The sequence below is a fragment of the Acanthochromis polyacanthus genome, chromosome 22, assembly GCF_021347895.1.
Source record: "Acanthochromis polyacanthus isolate Apoly-LR-REF ecotype Palm Island chromosome 22, KAUST_Apoly_ChrSc, whole genome shotgun sequence".
Classification (NCBI taxonomy): Eukaryota; Metazoa; Chordata; class Actinopteri; family Pomacentridae; genus Acanthochromis; species Acanthochromis polyacanthus.
In genome coordinates this window covers 9,911,053-9,930,842 of record NC_067134.1, presented here as the reverse complement: position 1 = coordinate 9,930,842, position 19,790 = coordinate 9,911,053, and the positions used below count along the sequence as shown (strand labels likewise).

The 19,790-nt window shown below is 41.6% G+C and overlaps 1 protein-coding gene and 1 long non-coding RNA gene across 51 annotated transcripts in view; one reads left to right on the top strand and one right to left on the bottom strand.

Annotated features, from left to right (window-relative positions):
- Positions 1–19,790, bottom strand: part of LOC127532133 (zinc finger protein 665-like) — a 123,124-nt gene that overhangs the window by 89,449 nt on the left and 13,885 nt on the right. For 34 of the 50 annotated variants that reach the window (XR_007939394.1, XR_007939395.1, XR_007939393.1 and 31 more), the window contains one exon: positions 17,596–18,870. The exons of 1 other annotated variant lie outside the window; for it this stretch is intronic. Coding sequence is in view for 42 of the 49 variants with exons in the window: in XM_051943100.1 (XP_051799060.1) it covers positions 17,596–18,870 (1,275 nt within the window). In the remaining 7 variants the exon portion in view is untranslated. Of the gene's footprint in view, positions 1–6,044; positions 10,866–11,624; positions 13,068–17,595; positions 18,871–19,790 lie in introns of those variants that run through there. 15 more of the 50 variants (XM_051943108.1, XM_051943138.1, XM_051943140.1 and 12 more) reach the window with 10 other exon arrangements.
- LOC127532136 (uncharacterized) lies at positions 5,438–6,577 on the top strand. Its single transcript, XR_007939402.1, has 2 exons — positions 5,438–5,586; positions 6,269–6,577. It is a non-coding gene; the product is annotated as an uncharacterized LOC127532136 (long non-coding RNA).

Below are 19,790 nucleotides of genomic sequence, written 5' to 3'. Positions count from 1 at the left end.
CGAAATAACTAAATAGAACATAATAGAATATTGATTAAATGTGAAATAAGAGAATATTTCCCACATTATCTACATCACCATGAAACACATTCACATAATGTTTTAATAGCAGTTAATTTGACATTAAACAAAAATAAACAGCTTCCTCGCTGTCCACCATTTTATCCTCTGTTGAGCTGCCTCTGCAGAGCTTCATCTCTCCAGCCAACGTGACCTGGCTTTGCTTGGATCATCGATCCAACTGGAGGAACTTCAGACATTCCAAATCAGAAATTAATGATGATCATACTACAGTGATGTTTCTCACGTTTTGTGAAGAATCCATTTTTCCTCCGTTGCTGAGCTCAGACAAAATGGGTGACAACGTTCCTCTGCTCCTCCGTCAGACTCTCCTCCTCCTGTCAATCACCTGTGACATCAAACACATCTTCATTAGGATACCACCATAGACTGTATATAAAGATGGACGTAGCGTCTGGCTCCAAACATGAAACCAACACACAAGTGCCAAAAACACCTAGGGCTGGGTGATATGACGATAGATATCGTCTGGACGATAGAAAATGTCTATTATTTCATGTGAAGATCTATCATTTATATCGCAGTGTCGCAAAACACGCTTTACGGCAGTATTTTACGTCACCGACGTGCCTTACGGCAAGCCCAGGCACGCGGTCATAGACTGGTGTTGCCAACTTAGTGACTTTCTCGCGAAATCTAGCGACTTCCAAAGCGTCCTAGTGACTTTAGTCAAAAGCGACGAGCGACAAATCTGCCATTTTGGAGACTGACAGGAAAACTCGGGTCACTCTGCAATTACTGTCCTCAACAAGCAGGAGGTGCTGCTGTGAGCTCCTGCCCGTCCCAAAACACAGGCTGTCACTCCAGTAACCCCACAGCAGTTCCAGTGTCTGATAAGAGGAGACGCACGCACATCACTCCACGGCCAGACGGCAGATGAATCGCGCATGTGCAAAGTCACTACAGATCCCATCCAGACTGTTCGCCAGTCTAGCCTTCTTTAACCCTTGCCTCAGGTTAAGTCTGGTCCAGCTCTCCGTTTAAAGGGTTAGATTCTATCTGCCTATTAGTATTCCACCTAACAGGTTTCAGCAGAATAATTAAGCTGGAGTCGAGGGACACTCGCCCAGGTTCTGACTGCCTTGCATCCCAACGTCTCACCCCTCTTAACTGATAAATGCTATCCCACTAAGCAGCCTTTCTAAGTAGTAGAATTGATCTATCAATCACGTTCGTTATCGGCAGCTTCCCTCTAAGGACGGCATGCACTTGGTGCTATTCCTCGGTTCGTTTTAGAGGTTTGGAAGAAACTAACCTCAGGGGTAATGTTTAAACACTCTCAATTTGGACTAAGTAACCTTTAAGAACCATTAGATTGAATGCAGACAATCAACTTAATTTTTTACCACTATGCAGAATCAGTGGTTTATGATAATTTCATTAGACTTCTCTTTAAATGCAATAAAGCGTTTTATTAAGCAAATATAGCAAGGGCACAGCATCAATTCATGATTAACAATTAATTATTCCTGATTAAAAATGATACTAAAATGACTAAATTGAGCGTACCTGACAATCTTCTCTAATCAGTAAATTTAGGAGAGAGAGCGAACAGCGTGGCCACTACCGTATCACTCGGTCTTGACTTGCGTCTGGGAAAAGTCCTCAGTTGTCCAGTAGACTTGGTACGATGTCTTCTTTGCGGACAAAAGGATTTCTTCCTTCAGCAGGGGGAGCGGAGGAATCCCGTAAGCCAATCGTGGTCTGGCAGTTATCTCTGGAATCGGCTGGAACGTTAGTGCTTACGCCCCAGCTGTCTTCTCTGTTGGATGGTGGTGATGGAGAACCCTCGTCTGCTCAGGCTGTGGTGGGTCACTGGGTCTCCCAGCCCCGGGGAGGGGAACAGCCCAGTGCTGTTGCCTCCTTTGCCTCTCTGGGTGTTGTCGGTTCTTCCCTCTATTGGTTTCTTCTGGATAACTGCAGAACCTCTTAGGACTCTCCGTTTGGCAGAGTGTGGTCCTCGCTTGTTGAACAAAGTCAGAAAAAGACTTTGCTTCCAACGATGTCCTCAGCGATCTCTGGAGCCGAAGTCCCGCGTAGTCTTCCCGTCTCTGGGGCAATAGAAGCGGCGAAGAAATCTTCAGAACTCTGGCCAAGTTCCCTTTGCAGCTCCTCTGGCAGCTCCGGCGAACATCTCCCATTCTGTGCTTGTTGTACCGCGCTTTTATTCTCTCTCCTCTACACACATATCTGGCTCGGTACGCCCTCGACACCGTCTAACTCATGCAATCAACTTGTTATCACATACAGCAGCAACACAGAAGTCATGGTGTTACAGCAAATACCCAGTGTTCACATTCTGTGGTTAACACACACACATTTCAACAGGCCCTTCTGGGTTTTCCCAAACTTCCCTTTTTTCCTTTTTTCTTTTTTCTGCTGTGTCACCGTGGCTGCCGAGTCATGGTGACTACTGTTTTCTGCACTTCTGCTTTTTTTAAGGCCTGCACACACACACACACACACAGAGCCTAAACAAGGATTACCTTACACAGAAACACTCTTTAAATCATTCTTCTTAATCTAAACATAATAAATCATCTGAATCGTTACTTTAATCAAATCAACACTCTAAAAATATATATATTTCAGCAAGCATAATCATGTGGTTAACTTATAATGTTTCTTCTTTAGATCTTTATTTGTCTGCTTCAAAACCTTTTCGTTACTTTAAGGCTTAAGTGGGCCTGAGTGCTCTCTGAGACCTCAACATCTGCATCTTACTTGACAAGGTGAATCTTAAGAAATCCATAAATCTTCTCTTTAAATCATAAGGTTTACACACAGTTTTATCCATTTAACACATACACCAGTTACACAGTAATCATGATTTTAAGCACATACACAGATTACACATACATTTGGATGAGGAAATCATAGCCATATTTGGAATTAGACCCGAACACAGCCGGTCACTCTGGAATTCCCCAAACTTCCCCAGTGATGTCTTCATGCATGATTCTGCTTTTTTCTGCACGTACACAGCGCAAGAGATTACTTCAGTTCAAAACACATTCAGTTATAGATAATCACTTCTTTTGATCATTCTTTCCTAGTCTAAACATATAGAAAGTCATTTTAATCATTATTCCATCAAATCAACAGTCTAGAGTTTATACTTCAGTAAGCATAATCATATGGTTAACTTATGTTTTGTCATTAGATCTTTATTTATCTGCGTAGAACCTCTGTTACCTTAAGGCCTGGTTGCTTCTGGGACCTCAACATTTGTACTCCACTTGACACCACAGACAGTTTTTCTGCCTGTTGACTTGTTTTAACCAGTTTTGTACCTTCGGCTGATTCTACCAGCAGACACTGAAAGGACTCTGATTGTTCGGTAAGAGTTTATTTTCTTATCGGTGCCGCTTTTAATGCACTTTATATGCAGCTTTAATGTCAGATATAATGTGTGCCATGCATTCCAGATGTTGGTGGAGTTTATATCTGTGTGCGTTGACCAGAGAAGAACAGTAAATATTAGCTTTAACATTAGTGATGTTTACCGAGCTAGCTGCTCAGTTGTAGCCTGATTAAAGCTAACATAGCATTAAGCTCGTCATGTTTGCAGAGCTTAAAGTGAGAAAAAATCCTGAGCCTAAACTTCTAAGATCCAATTTATAGTGTGAATAAACGTATTTAAATGTGTTTTAAAACTCACTAAAACACAATATATATGAGATTCTATTAATTCAGAGCAAATATGAGGTCATCTGGTGGAAATAATGCCCATTATGAACCCACTATTTTATTGTTGCTCAAATGTAAAACCTTACTTGGCCAAAACTTAAAGCATTTTATAAAGTGCCTCAAGTCAGATTTTTTTTGTGTTGATGTTTCAATACCACATCACTATAACTGCAAAGATTTATTTTTGTCTAAAGGGGAAAAATCATGAAAATCAAGTACATGTATTATTAATAACTTTTAATAATTTGTATCTCTTCAGTAGATTTAACAAGAACTCAAAACAACACCAACCACAACAAAACTGCTACTTTACTATGCTGCTTTCCTTCATAAGGCACAATTTTTACATACAACATTATCTCAAGTGTCAGTCTCAAGAGAATATTAAGTGCTTGGAGAATACTGTTTGAAAAAGTCATTTCTTTTTTCTTTTTTGCTTTGTTTGTGAATTTTCTGAACATTTTCTTTTTAACATGTTGTTCAAAATGTTGTTTGTTGAAATAAACTGCAAAACACAGACAACAGAATTAACTTGTTTAATATTCTCGTTCCGAAATCGCGCGCCAAAAACCGGTGTTTTGGCGCGAGCTATCGCGCAATTTCGGAACAAGATTTGGTTTCTGGCGTCCTGAGATTTGGATACAGACCACAACAAAGAGCGATCGCCAGGTAATGTGGAGGTTTTCGTTCACTTCTCATCTCTAGTATGTTGTGGGACACTCACTGAGACTATCCGAGCCGGTCAGTGTGGGGCAAAAGCACGTTAGGGCGGACTTTGACGTGGGGGGGCCAGCTGCCCCATACTTTTCGCTAGCTGAGCTGCTAAGCTGCCTGCCTGGCTAAATACTGGAGCTATGTCGAAAATTAATTTCTCCATCACTCACATGTATGAAATTACATATGGAAACAGACCCCAGGTTGAAAAAAACCGAAGTTCCCCTTTAATCTGTTTCCTAGTTCAACCGTCAGAGCAGCAGGAGACGCATTAACTGCTTCCTATAAACATTATAAAAGTACTCTGATGATAATGTTGAAGTGATAATGTTGAAGTTCAAGTAGACTAAAAAATATATATTTTGCAGGTAAATTATGAGCACCATCTCAGTTCACTGAGAAAATGATCATTTTAGATTAAATCTCCAAGAGGCTTTAATGTAACTGAAGCTGATCAGTCTGTGCGCTGAAAGTCTTGAGCTCTCATTGAACTGACCTCAGCTCCCACACAAAGAAAGACACCAAACCATAAACTGGTTGAAGACAGTTCACGAAGCTGTGGGGGAAAATGTAGAGAGGTTGTGAGCGTGAACCTACCAGAAGATGTGTGAGAAGTTCTTGTCCCTCCAGATGCCGAAGAAGACCTCGAAGCGGACGGACTGTGTTTGCTGGAAGCGGCTCAGCAGCAGCTCACAGTCCGTCTTCACCAGTTTCCGGCACAAATCCACGTCCGCATGGGTCAGTCAGGACAGACTCATAAACCATAGACTGTATATAAAGATGGACGTAGCACCCGTGACGTCCCCGTTAATTTCGGCACTGAAGAAAATGAAGCCTCTTCCTTGTTGACATCCTCGATTTTTGGAGCCAGTGACGACAGCAAGGGCGGAGCCGGAGAGCAGTGATTGGTCAGACTGGCTGACAGCCGAGGACTTCCTGTCCCGCCCTCATTTACGGACTTCTGCTGTTTACCGAGGCTGCTGCTGCTAACAATGTTAGCTTCCAAAAGTCGAGCTAAACTCCACAGGAAAGCCATTTTTGTAACTAGTTGTAGTCTTCTCCACATCTGGACAACATCACACATAAAGCAGTGAAGTTACTGTAAGTTAACATCAGACTGTGTGGTTATGAAACGAACATACAGTGCTGGAGACACAAAGCAGACATGGTCACTGGAGAGAGAGCTGCCTGAATATAAACATGTTCTAACATCGTGTTTTAAAATTGTTCTGTAAATCTGAAGCCAGGTTTCCTGACTTAGTATTAACACTGATGCTAAATCAGGTTAGTCAGTGTCATAAACTAGTTAACTGTTAGCTGTAGCTAAGTGTCCTGCAGGTCACAGCTGATCAATCATAATGGATCAATAACTGCTGTTTGAATCAACAGATATAAATACATCTACGTTTCTGTTCCTCACAGAACTGTTACTGATGAATGTTAATCTCTCAGTTCAGTTCTGAGTTCATATCTCTGTTCTTTGCTTCAGTTTTTTTCTCTCTAACAGTGTACGATCAGATAACTGTGGAGCTCACGTTAATGCTAATGATACATTAGAATCAAACAGAATAACCTTTATTGTCCATCTAAGGCAGTAAAATGTTCTGTGGCCTCAACCAGGAAAACAAACATTTCCATAAGATTAAAAGATAGGACAAAACGCAACACTCTATTGTGATCCATTCATATCCTGGTGTGTTCACTCTGATATTTAATGTTCCATCAGTTGGAATGAAAGAACCTTGGAGATCTTTTTCTCACTGTTCGTGTCTTTTCCTTCCAGTCTTGTTCTGGATCATTGGGAACATCTGGTCTGATGGACTGAGAGCTCCAGAGAACATGAACATCCAGCTGTGGTTGTCTGAACAGTCTTCTCTCCTTCATCACTGATGTCCTCCTCATCCTTCCATTAATAACAATAATGCTGCAGATTCAGCTCCTCTCTTCAGAATACAACTTGTCTTGTGACTGTTCAGTTTTTATACATCAATGTCAGCAACACATTATTTCATGTGTTTAAACATCTTTACAGTTCAAAATTGTTAAAGAATGTAGTTTTTAAATGTATAATAAAGGAAATAATGAAGCTGTTGACCTGAATGTTCTTTTAATGCTGCATATCTGATATGAATAATAGCAACATGTACTCTGTGTTGGGGAAAAATGATTCACTTTCTCACGACTGAGGTGTCCCCTCAGCTGTTAGTTTACGACATCCCAAATGCCGGTGCATGAAGTTAAAAGTTATAAATGGAACCTGTGAATACTAAGAACAGAGAATAATAAACTGCTTAAACAGTTGGTCTGTCCTTCTGTAAGTGAAAGCTGAACAGGAAGTGGTTCACTGAGGATGTCGTCCATTCAGTCTCCTTCACAACCAGATGAGGTTTTCCTTCTGTTGGCTTCACTCAGAAGATCCTCACAGTGAACATGAGACACCTGAGATGAAGAGAGACATCACAGCATAGCATTAACAGAACTGAGAATAACATTAAGGGTCACCTCCGGTCCTAAAAAAAAATTGTTATTGGTATCTTAAAGTAAATCCGTTGTTATGAATAAAAGAGTGTACATGAATGAACACTGGACCTCTGACTTCACCACGCTGTATGTGAACTTTAACATTGTGTGAGGAACAGATGACTGAAGAGGGGAATTCGGTTTTTCCTTTCAGCTGAATATGGAACTTAAGACGATTAGAATTTTGATTTTCATACTGAATTACTGAAATATATGATTGTTTCTGTCATTGTTTTGGTGTTTGTTGAGGAAAAGCATTGTGCAGAAATTCTCTTTCCAGCTGAAAAATAGGAGTGTTGTTCAGTAAAATATGGGAGTTACACACTCATTGATGATGTCATACGGATATCTAGGAGTTGTTTGGGTTAGGTGTTCATCTCCATTCTCTCTTCCATGTTTTATGCCGTATGCGGTCCAACTCGTGTTGGAAAAGGAGGGATAGATGAGATCAATCAACAAAATCACAATGGTTCTACCAGGATTTACAGCTTAGCAGAAACATTAAGGTCTCCACAGATATGAATTCATTATACTATCAAAGAAGGATAGTTAGGAAGATTTAAATCTTACTATCAAAGAAAAATGTGAAAACATGTTAAAACAGGGTTAAAATGGCACGATGCTCTCCTAATTATGCCAATTGTGCTGCATCCAATCCTCAGCACTGCAAATTTGACCACAGGACTGAGCCTCCATGAGGTTCTCATGGGTCAGCCTATGTTCACAGTAGCTAATGCAACTTTGACCACACACAGTCACTCTGCTATGGACCGAGGAATGAATGGCTGAGTATGTGAAACGTCTAACTGAGATACTAAGACAATTTCATTTGCAGGTCCCTGAACCATCGGAGGAGCCCATTCATTGTTTTAAGTGTAATGATTGTGTACTAATCAAGTCTTTGGAAAGAATCTCTTTCTCTTAGGGGAATCCATATAAGGTGATGTTGGGGATCTGAGCAGCCGTGGAGATCAAGGGCCAAGCAGAGTGGGTCCCTGAGATGCGATGCCGGTTAGCAACGGTCAACAAGGAGGGGCCTGGACAGGAGTGACGTGGATGCTGATCTTACTCCTGACGGTTCACAGCCACTTCCTTAACGGCGGAGAGATGAGAAATGCACCTGGAGCACCTGCATCAATGAGTGGCAACAGTTGTTGCCGCTCATTTTTCTTTTAATTTTTATTCTCTAAAAGTGTTGTTTTGGCTTTGAACAGCTAATGCAAGTTTTAAAATCAAAGAATAGGTTGTCTCCTCTAAATTGCATCAATTGCGTCATGTAACTAGTGTGAATGGTCACATGACTAGGCCTCTTTACTTCTTGCCTGCTCCGATGGAAGGAGATGTCTGCCTCAAACTTGTACAAGAAGAATTTATTTCAATACCTTAACAGATATAATTGAGATATTTTGTACATACAATTTTTTAAAGGGTCTCCTACTGATATATAATAAGAATTTTATGCCTGCATGCATCTTTTGCTCATAAGAAGAGTAAATGTAAGCATGGCAACATTTGTTGCCGCTAGCATAATACATAGTCTAATACATACATACATAGTCAATACTGTCGGTCAGTATAGCCTTCTTTAACCCTTGCCTCAGGTTAAATCAGGACCAGCTCTCCGTTTAAAGGGTTAGATTCTATCTGCCTATTAGTATTCCACCTAACAGGTTTCAGCAGAATAATTAAGCTGGTGTCGAGGAATACTCGCCTAGGTCCTAACTGTCTTCTTCCAAACGTCTTACCCCTCTTACTCCAATAAATACTCTCTTACTAAGCAGCCCTCCTAAGTAGCAGAATTGATTTATTGATCATGTTTGTTAACGACAGCTTTCCTCTTAAAACTGTGGCACTTGTTGATATTCCTAGGTTCGTTTTAGAGGTTTGGAAAACTAACCTCAGGGGTAATGTTTAAATAACTAGTTGGATTAAAGTAACCTTTAAGAACCATTAGATTTAATGCACACAATCAGCTTAACTTTTTACCACTGTGCAGAATAGGTGAATCATAATCATTTCATTAGACTTCTCTTTAAATGCAATATAGCGTTTTATTAAGCAATTATTAGCAAGGGCACAGCATCAATTCATGATTAAACAATTTAATTATTTCTGATTATTTCTAACTAAACTAAACTAAGCTGAGCGTACCTAAGAATCTTCTCTAATTAGTAAATTTAGGAGAGAGAGCGGACAGCCAGGCCTTAGCTGCCACGCCCGGTCTTCACCTGCGTCTAGTTGAACTCCTTCGTGGACCAGCAGACTCGGTACGAAGTCTTCTTTGTGGATGGAGGGTGTTCTTCATAGGCAGGGGGAGTGGAGAGGTCCCGAAAGCCAATCGTTGGTCTGGCAGTTATCTTTAGTAGCAGCTGGAACACAAGTGCGGGCGTCTCAGCTGTCTTCTCAGTCGGATGGTGGTGGTGGAAAGCCCCCGTCTCACCAGGCTGTGGTGGGTCACTGGGTCCTCCAGCCCCTGGAGTGGAGCAGCCCTCTGCTGCTGCCTCCTGTGCCTCTCTGGATGCCATGGGTGCTTGCCTCTCTTCATCTCTTTGGACAACTGCAGACCTCTCAGGACTCTCCTTTCAGCAGAGTGTGGTCCTCGCTTGTTGAACAAAGTCAGACAAAGACTTTGCCTCCAACGATGTTCTCAGCGAACTCTGGAGCCTAAGTCCCGCGTTGTCTTCACGTCTCTTGGGCAAAAGGGTCCGGTGAAGATTCTTCAGAACTCTGGCGATGCTCCCCGGCAGCTCCGGCGAGCAGCATCTCTCCCCTCCGGGGGAGAACTCCCAATTCAGTGTCTGTGTCTCTGGGTTTTATACCCTAGCTCGACTTCAGCTTAGCACATACACATTTTCACACACAATTCTAACTAATAGGTACGCCCAGGTAATTAATTCATAGGTTTAAGACACAACCTTCTTCCTATCACGCATACATCATTCTTTCCATCTTTTCTGTTAACACATCCACTTGTTACACACACTTCAGTTGTCATGACAATGTAGGCCTGAGCCCATCCTGTCATCCTGTGGAAACTCCAAGTTCCTCATTTCTGAGGAGACTTCTGCTTTTCCCATCCTGTCTGCATACAGCTCAGAACAGCACAGATTACTTCCATTCAAAACTCACTCAGTTACACTGAATCACTTCTTTAAATCATTCTTCTTACATGATCAAATAACGTATTTTAAATCATTCTCTTCTATAGCAATCATCATTTCAGAATATATATCAGCCTATTAAAATCATTCTTGCATCAAGCATAAGCATAATCATGTGGTTAACTTATACAGTTTCTCATTTTAACTTTTCATTGGTTTGCTTAAAGCTTTTATTTAGGTGGTGGTTGCTCCTGGGATCTCAAATAACTAGGCCCCACTTGACATCTCCCATGAAGCTTTGACTGGTGAAAAACAGACAACAGTTGTGTCAACAGTCTCTCCCATCTCAGCTGCTAAAACTTGGAGATCCTATTTGGTGTTTTGGTGACCTCTCTCACTTCTATCGCCCTTGGTCACTCATTCTTTACTGGATTAAAAGCAATAACAGGGGAAAAACTTCTAAGTGGGGTGAATACTCTTCACAGGCACTGCACTTGCTGACCCTTTATTTTTACTTTGTAGTAGAAATTATGGAAACCTCGTCAGAAAATAGAAATAGAGGGATGATTAAAACATGATCAATGGAGTGCAACATTAACGAAGACACTAAACAAGAGATTACACCTGAATTCTGTGGAGCCTGATCTCAAGGACTTTAAGTTTGTGGACGACTTCAGGAACTTGGACTGAACCCGGCATAGGGCAATCTTCTTGGCAGGCGTTCAGTTTGTGGTCAGTGTGCACATCTGTGCTGCTCTCCTTGGAAAATAAACAAACAGAAAAACACAGTGTAAGTTAAAGTTTCCTGCAGCATTGAAGAACTGATGCCTTGCCTGAAATACAGAGCACCACTACTGACATCTGAAGACACTTCGACCTGTTGTAATCTAACATTCAGTTGTCTGAGCTTCCAGAAAGATTAACAATCATATAGAAACAAAATGGTTGCAGGGGTTTAAACTAAGGACGCCTCCATAAAGTACTTTTGGCTCACGATCCAAGGTGAGTCATGAAATACTTAGCATCTGCTGATAACGTATCTCTCCATAATACACACATCAGCTATTGTAGATGAGCTGCAGTACCTAGTTGCACCACAGGGTGGAGCTTCTTGCCAGACCCTCAAGACTGTTCTGTGTGTGGACAGCACAAAGCATTGTGGAACCTTAGCGAATAAAGGAGCGCTTTGACAAGAGACTTATACAAGGCAAACTGACATGAGGCCAACAGGCAACTGATGAGTTAAGCTGGGTTCATATTCATTAAATATCCAACATCCCAGTAGAATATTTAATACTGATGTGATGTCTCTTTAACATTATGTGGTGAGAACGAGTTTGTGTTGGTGCTGATGCTGATCATATCAGAATTACCAATCTTACGTACATCCCCAGATTAACCTGGACAAAATTTCTGTGTCTACATTGGCCACAGTCGTTCAAAGCAGCATCACACTAAATTTCACGATATCCAATGCAGAATAGTGTGTACACTGTTGCTGAGACAACCTTTACATACCTTACTGTGATGTTGACTGAATGCTTTCTTTCTGGTGTGGATCAGCTGGTGTTGTTTTAGGGAACCCAAAGTTCTAAAAGTCTGAATACACTCATCACATCTGTAGGGTCTGTCCCCAGTGTGGTCACGTTGGTGAGCGACTCCAGTGTTGTTGAAGCCTTTCCCCTTCTGGTCACAGCGGTACGGTTTAACCCTGGTGTGGGTAACTGTATGAGCTTTTAAATCTGAGAACCTTCCAAATAGTTTGCCACAGTGATCACATATGCACACGTCATGTCCAGTGTGGATGCGTTGGTGATATTTTAGGCTCTCTTGGCGCTTGAAAGTTTTTTCACAGTAGTCACAGTGGTACAGCTGTCTACCAGAATGGGGGCATTGATGGATCAATGACTGTTCATGCTGAGTAACGGTTTTCACACACTGATCACAGTTGAATGGTTCACCTCCGCTGTGGACGACTTGGTGTACTATTAAATTCCTCTTGAAAGTAAAACTCTTCCCACATTGATTACAGCTGAATGGTCTAACTCCACTGTGAATGAGTTGATGGCCTGTTAAATGACCTTTGGTAGTAAAAGTCTTCTCACACTGATCACAGCTGAATGCTCTAACTCCACTGTGAATGAGTTGATGTTTTGTTAGACTACTCTTCAAAGTAAAACTCTTCCCACACTGATCACAGCTGAATGGTCCAACTCCACTGTGAATTAGTTGATGGCTTGTTAATTGAGCCTTGGTCTTAAATGTCTTCTCACACTTATCACAGCGGAATGGTCTAACCCCACTGTGAATGAGTTGATGGATTCTTAGGCTGGACATCTGAGTAAAACTCTTCTCACACTGATCACAGCTGAATGGTCTAACCCCACTGTGAATGAGTTGATGGATTCTTAGGCTGGACATCTGAGTAAAACTCTTCCCACACTGATCACAGCTGAATGGTCTAACCCCACTGTGAATGAGTTGATGGATTCTTAGGCTGGACATCTGAGTAAAACTCTTCTCACACTGATCACAGCTGAATGGTCTAACCCCACTGTGAATGAGTTGATGGATTCTTAGGCTGGACATCTGAGTAAAACTCTTCCCACACTGATCACAGCTGAATGGTCTAACGCCACTGTGAATGAGTTGATGGCTTGTTAAATGAGTCTTGAGCTTAAATGTCTTCTCACACTTATCACAGCGGAATGGTCTAACTCCACTGTGAATGAGTTGATGTCTTGTTAGACTACTCTTGACAGTAAATGTCTTCTCACACTGATCACAGCTGAACAGTTTGCCTACAGTATGAATGCGTTTGTGAATTCTTAGCTTTGTTGCTGTGATAAAAGTCTTGCCGCATTGCTCACAACTGAGTGATTCATCTCTGTTTGTTGTTGGGGAACCGTTGTTTTCCTCTGCAGATTCCTGATGTCTCACTCCATTGCTGCTTTCATGTTTCTGTAGCAACAGACAAAGACACAAACAGAGGCAGTGATTTAAATGCAACTGTGAAACAAGAAAAGCACTCAGAGAGCGCAGTACTTGGTCAAGACTGCTCAGTCGTCGGATCATTTCCCACAGATGAAATTTTTAATAAAAATTTACTTTGGGCTGAACACAGGCATGTGTTGTGCATGTGCACATTGTGTACAGATACTGAATCGCATAACGGAAATGTAAATGTAGTGAGCAGCAGGAATTGATGGGACTTGGGCACCCTCACAATTTAATCAACTGCAAAGTAAATATTCACAAATATTTCCTCTCATTTTCACTGTATTACTGATAAATACTTGCACAATAAATTCAGAAACTATGTTTTCAATTCACATTTCATTGTTCAGCAGTTGACACAACAAGAAAGGCTCTCAGAGAACACAGTACTCCACCAGGGATGCTCAGTTGACGTATAATTTCCAACGGATGAAATCTTTAATAAAAATGACCTTGTGCTGAGCACAGGCATGTGTCTGTTTGGTTAGCTGATTGTTACCTTGATCTGTTTGTTTGGTCTGTTGTTTGCTTGGTCTGTTGGCTTGTTTTGGTTGGATGGTTGTTTCCTTGATCTGTTTTTTTGTTTGTTCGGTCGGTCAGTCGGTTGTTTGGTTGGTTGGTCTGGTCTGTTGTTTGGTTCGCTGGTTGTTTCCTTGATCTGTTTGTTTTGTTTGGTTGGATGGTCGGTCGAATGGTTGGTCATTTGGCCTGTTGTTTGGTTCGTTGGTCGGTCGAATGCTTGGTCATTTGGCCTGTTGTTTGGTTCGTTGGTTGTTTCTTTAATCTGTTAGTTTTGTTTGGTCGGTCGGTCTGTTGGTTAGTCAGTCGGTCTGTTGTTTGGTTGGTCTGGTCTGTTGCTTGGTTAGTTGGTTGTTTGCTTGATCCGTTTGTTTTTTGGTTGTTTTGTCAGTCAGTTGTTTGACTGGTTGGTCTGGTCTGTTGTTTGGCGAGTTGGTTGTTTGCTTGATCTGTTTGTTTTATTTGGTTGGTTGGTCGGTCAGTTGGTTAATTGGTTGATTTGTCTGTTGGCTTGTTTTGGTTTGTTGATTGTTTGCTTTATTTGTTTGGTTGATCGATTGATCTGTTGTTTGGCTGGTTGTTTGTTAGACCATTTGATATACTGTACTAAAATTTTGTGCTAAAGAACCAGTGGATGTGGATTTAAATGAAGCAATCAAAGGAAAATGTAATTAATGAGAATTAATGACCAAGACAACACTGAACAGTGCGTAAGCTACAATTTTATTTTTTATAAAACAAAGTAAGCTCATACCAGGATTTACATCCTGCTCCCTACAGCAGTGCACTAAAGTATAAAGAGAAAGTCAAACCAAAGAACCTTCTTCAGTGGACTTCAGAGTCTCCACATGTCTTCTGCTGAACTCTCGTCCAGATATAAGAAGAACTTTTCTCAACAGTCTTTCGCTTTGTCTCCCATGAAGCTTTGACTGGTGAAAAACAGACAACAGTTGCTGTATCAACTGTCTCTCACATTTCAGCTGCTAAAACTTGGAGATCCTTCAGAGGAGTATTAGGTGTCTTGGTGACCTCTCTCACTTCTATCGCCCTTGGTCACTCATTCTTTACTGGATTAAAAGCAATAACAGGGGAAAAACTCCTAAGTGGGGTGAATACTCTTTACAGGCACTGCACTTGCTGACCCTTTATTTTTACTTTGTAGTAGAAATTAAGGAAACCTCGTCAGAAAATAGAAATTGAGAGGTGATTAAAACATGATCAAACAAGTGCGACATTAACGAAGACACTAAACAAGAGATTACACCTGAATTCTGTGGAGCCTGATCTCAAGGACTAAGTACGTGGACAACTTCAGGAAATTGGATTAAACCCAGCATGGGGCAATCTTCTTGGCAGGCGTTCAGTTTGTGGCCAGTGTGCATATCTGTGCCGCTCTGATTGGGAAAAAACCCCCAGAAAAACACAGCGTAAGTTAGTTTCCTGCAGCATTGAAGAACTGATGCCTTGCCTGAAATACAGAGCACCACTACTGACATCTGAAGACACTTCGACCTGTTGTCATTTAACATTCAGTTGTCTGAGCTTCCAGAAAGATTAACAATCAAAGAGAAAGAAAATGGCTGCAGGAGTTTAAACTAGGGATGCCTCCATAAAGCACTTTTGGCTCATGATCCAAGGTGAGTCATGAAATACTTAGCATCTGCTGATAACGTATCCCTCCATAATACACACATAAGCTATTCAGTCCCTCCAAGATTTCACGGGCGTTTTTCATGATTGTTGCGGCTGAAAATGCCTGAATTCACTGCAGCTTTTGTAAAAAATTGCGATAAAAGTTGCGATGTTTTAAGCTTGTTTGTTGAGATAAAATTGCGGGAGATAAGTGAAGATTGCTAAAAAGCTGTATTTTTTCCAGCTTGTAGAACATGTTTCAACACTGTCATTGACAATATTTATTCCCAAATTAATTATTTAACGTTCCAACCCATTTCCACAAAAGCTGGCACACCACGGTGGGACATTAGCAGCTGCCAGATATTGGTTTAATATGATGTACCTAACTATGCAAGGGACGACAGGAATTGATGGGACTCAGAAACACCCCCACAATTTAATCAGTTGTTTTTTGTGTCATTTCCGATACGTCCACAGTGATAGATTTGTTGACCGCTGAGGTAGCGTTCATTTGTTGCCATGGTTACCGTGCTGCTATCAGACGCCGTGCCGCTATGAATCCTTAACAAATCTGTGGATCCAAACTTTAAGCCGTATCACTCCCGAAGTCTAATCATTTGGTCCTTGTGTCATTTCTGACCGACCCTGAAAATTTCATTTAAATCCCTGAATCCGTTTTTGAGTGATGTTGGTAACAGAAGAAGGATTCACACACGCTGATCGTCACATAACTCCGGCGTGTTCTTTGGGGGAATAATTTAATCTCATTTACCTTCATTCTTTCAGTGCTCTAACAGATCTGGATGCAACAGTTTCCATCATGGTGATTTGTCTGGTCTGCTGTTCGCTCATTTCAGCCGTTCTAATATGTTCCGTGTTTTTAAAAAAAAAAGAGTATCAATCAATTTTGTTTGTCTTTTTTTGTATTCCACCACAATATTGCACAGCTGTAAAACAGTTTAGCTCCACTTTGCTGAAGAACATCAGTGAATTAATTGATTATCACGGTCTTCAGCAGTAATTTTTGTTGGTAAATGAGAGACATTAGTATCGCAAGTCGGCATCTTCAAACCAGAAACAAGGAAGTGAATTCGGTGATGTACGCGTTTTACGCTTGGACTGGGAGCTGCTATGATTGATGGAACTCACGGGAGGCGAGCCAAAATTGCAGGAAAGTTGTGGTGATTGGAAAAAATTGCAAGGCCGTGCAAAATTGGCAGAGATTGGTGGATTTCGCGTGAATTTGCGCGATCACAACATCGCAAATTCCGAGAGGGACTGGCTATTGTAGATGAGCTGCAGTACCTTGTTGCACCACAGGGTGGAGCTTCTTGCCAGACCCTCAAGATTGTTCTGTGTGTGGACAGCACAAAGCATTGTGGAACCTGAGCTAATAAAGGAGCACTTTGACAGAGACTTATATGAGGCTAACTGACATGAGGCCAACAAGCAACTGATGAGTTAAAGGAGAACTTCGTTTTTTTTCCAACCTGGGGTCTGTTTTCATTTGTCATTTCATACCTGTGAGTGATGGAGAAAGGAATTTTCGACATTGCTCCAGTATTTAGCCAGGCAGGCAGCTTAGCAGCTCAGCTAGCGAAAAGTATGGGGCAACTACCCCCCCGCGAGAAAGCAAATCTCGTTCCGAAATCTCACGAAATCGCGCAATAGCTCGCGCCAAAACACCGGTGGGGGAAACAGCTATCGCGAGATTTCGGAACGAGATTTGCTTTCAAGCATCCTGAGATTTGGATACAGACCACAACAAAGAGCGATCGCCAGGTAATGTGGAGGTTTTCGTTCACTTCTCATCTCAAGTATGTTGTGGGACACTCGTTGAGACTATCCGAGCCGGTCAGTGTGGGAAAAAAAACATGTTAGGGCGGATTTTGAAGCGGGGGGGTAGTTGCCCCATACTTTTCGCTACCTGAGCTGCTAAGCTGCCTGCCTGGCTAAATACTGGAGCTATGTTGAAAATTCATTTCTCCATCACTCACAGGTATGAAATGACATATGAAAACAGACTCCAGGATGAAAAAAAAGAAGTTCCCCTTTAAGCTGGGTGTATATTCGTTAAATATCCAACATCCCAGTAGAAAATTTAACACTGATGTGATGTCTTTTCAACATTATGTGGTGAGAACGAGTTTGTGTTGGTGCTGATGCTGATCATGTCAGAATTACCAATCTTACGTACATCCCCAGATTAACCTGGACAAAATTTCTGTGTCTACATTGGCCACAGTTGTTCAAAACAGCATCACACTAAATTTCACAATATCCAAACTATACAATGCAGAATAGTGTGTACACTGTTGCTGAGACAACCTTTACATACCTTACTGTGGCGTTGACTGAATGCTTTCTTTCTGGTGTGGATCAGCTGGTGTTGTTCTAGGGAACTCAAAGTTCTAAAAGTCTTAATACACTTGTCACATCTGTAGGGTCTGTCCCCAGTGTGGTCACGTTGGTGAGCGACTCCAGTGTTGTTGAAGCCTTTCCCCTTCTGGTCACGGCGGTACGGTTTAACCCTGGTGTGGGTAACTGTATGAGCTTTTAAATTTGAGAAACTTCCAAATAGTTTGCCACAGTGATCACACATCCACACATCATGTCCAGTGTGGATGCGTTGGTGATATTTTAGGCTCTCTTGGCGCTTGAAAGTTTTTTCACAGTAGTCACAGTGGTACAGCTGTCTACCAGAATGGGGGCATTGATGGATCAATGACTGTTCATGTCGAGTAACGGTTTTCACACACTGATCACAGTTGAATGGTTCACCTCCGCTGTGGACGACTTGGTGTGCTGTTAAATTACTCTTGGTAGTAAAAGTCTTCCCACACTGATCACAGCTGAATGCTCTAACTCCACTGTGAATGAGTTGATGGCGTCTTAGGGCATCCATCCGAGGAAAAGCCTTCCCACACTGATCACAGCTGAATGCTCTAACTCCACTGTGAATGAGTTGATGGCTTGTTAGATTACCCTTGAAAGTAAAAGTCTTCCCACACTGATCACAGCTGAATGGTCTAACTCGACTGTGAATGAGTTGATGGAGTCTTAGGCTGGACATCTGAGTAAAACTCTTCCCACACTGATCACAGCTGAATGGTCTAACTCCACTGTGAATGAGTTGATGGGTTGTTAGATTACCCTTGAAAGTAAAACTCTTCCCACACTGATCACAACTGAATGGTCTAACTCCACTGTGAATGAGTTGATGGGTTGTTAAACGAGCCTTGGTCTTAAATGTCTTCCCACACTGATCACAGCGGAATGGTCTAACCTGACTGTGAATGAGTTGATGGAGTCTTAGGCCGGACATCTGAGTAAAACTCTTCTCACACTGATCACAACTGAATGCTCTAACTCCACTGTGAATGAGTTGATGTCTTGTTAGACTACTCTTGACAGTAAATGTCTTCTTACACTGATCACAGCTGAACAGTTTGCCTACAGTATGAATACATTTGTGAATTCTTAGCTTTGTTGCTGTGATAAAAGTCTTGCCGCATTGCTCACAACTGAGTGATTCATCTCTGTTTGTTGTTGGGGAACCGTTGTTTTCCTCTGCAGATTCCTGATGTCTCACTCCATTGCTGCTTTCATGTTTCTGTAGCAACAGACAAAGACACAAACAGAGGCAGTGATTTAAATGCAACTGTGAAACAAGAAAAGCACTCAGAAAGCGCAGTACTTGGTCAAGACTGCTCAGTTGTCGTATCATTTCCCACAGATGAAATTTTTAATAAAAATTTACCTTGGGCTGAACACAGGCATGTGTTGTGCATGTGCACATTGTGTACAGATACCGAATCGCATAACAGAAATGTAAATGTAGTGAGCAGCAGGAATTGATGGGACTTGGGCACCCTCACAATTTAATCAACTGCAAAGTAAATATTCACAAATATTTCCTCTCATTTTCACTTGATTACTGATAAATACTTGCACAATAAATTCAGAAACTATGTTTTCAATTCACATTTCATTGTTCAGCAGTTGACACAACAAGAAAGGCTCTCAGAGAACACAGTACTCCACCAGGGATGCTCAGTTGACGTATAATTTCCAACGGATGAAATCTGTAATAAAAATGACCTTGTGCTGAGCACAGGCATGTGTCTGTTTGGTTAGCTGGTTGTTACCTTGATCTGTTTGTTTGGTCTGTTGGCTTGTTTTGGTTGGATGGTTGTTTCCTTGATCTGTTTTTTGGTTTGTTCGGTCGGTCGGTTGTTTGGTTGGTTGGTCTGGTCTGTTGTTTGGTTCGCTGGTTGTTTCCTTGATCTGTTTGTTTTGTTTGGTTGGATGGTCGGTCGAATGGTTGGTCATTTGGCCTGTTGTTTGGTTCGTTGGTCGGTCGAATGCTTGGTCATTTGGCCTGTTGTTTGGTTCGTTGGTTGTTTCTTTAATCTGTTAGTTTTGTTTGGTCGGTCGGTCTGTTGGTTAGTCAGTCGGTCTGTTGTTTGGTTGGTCTGGTCTGTTGTTTGGTTAGTTGGTTGTTTGCTTGATCCGTTTGTTTTTTGGTTGTTT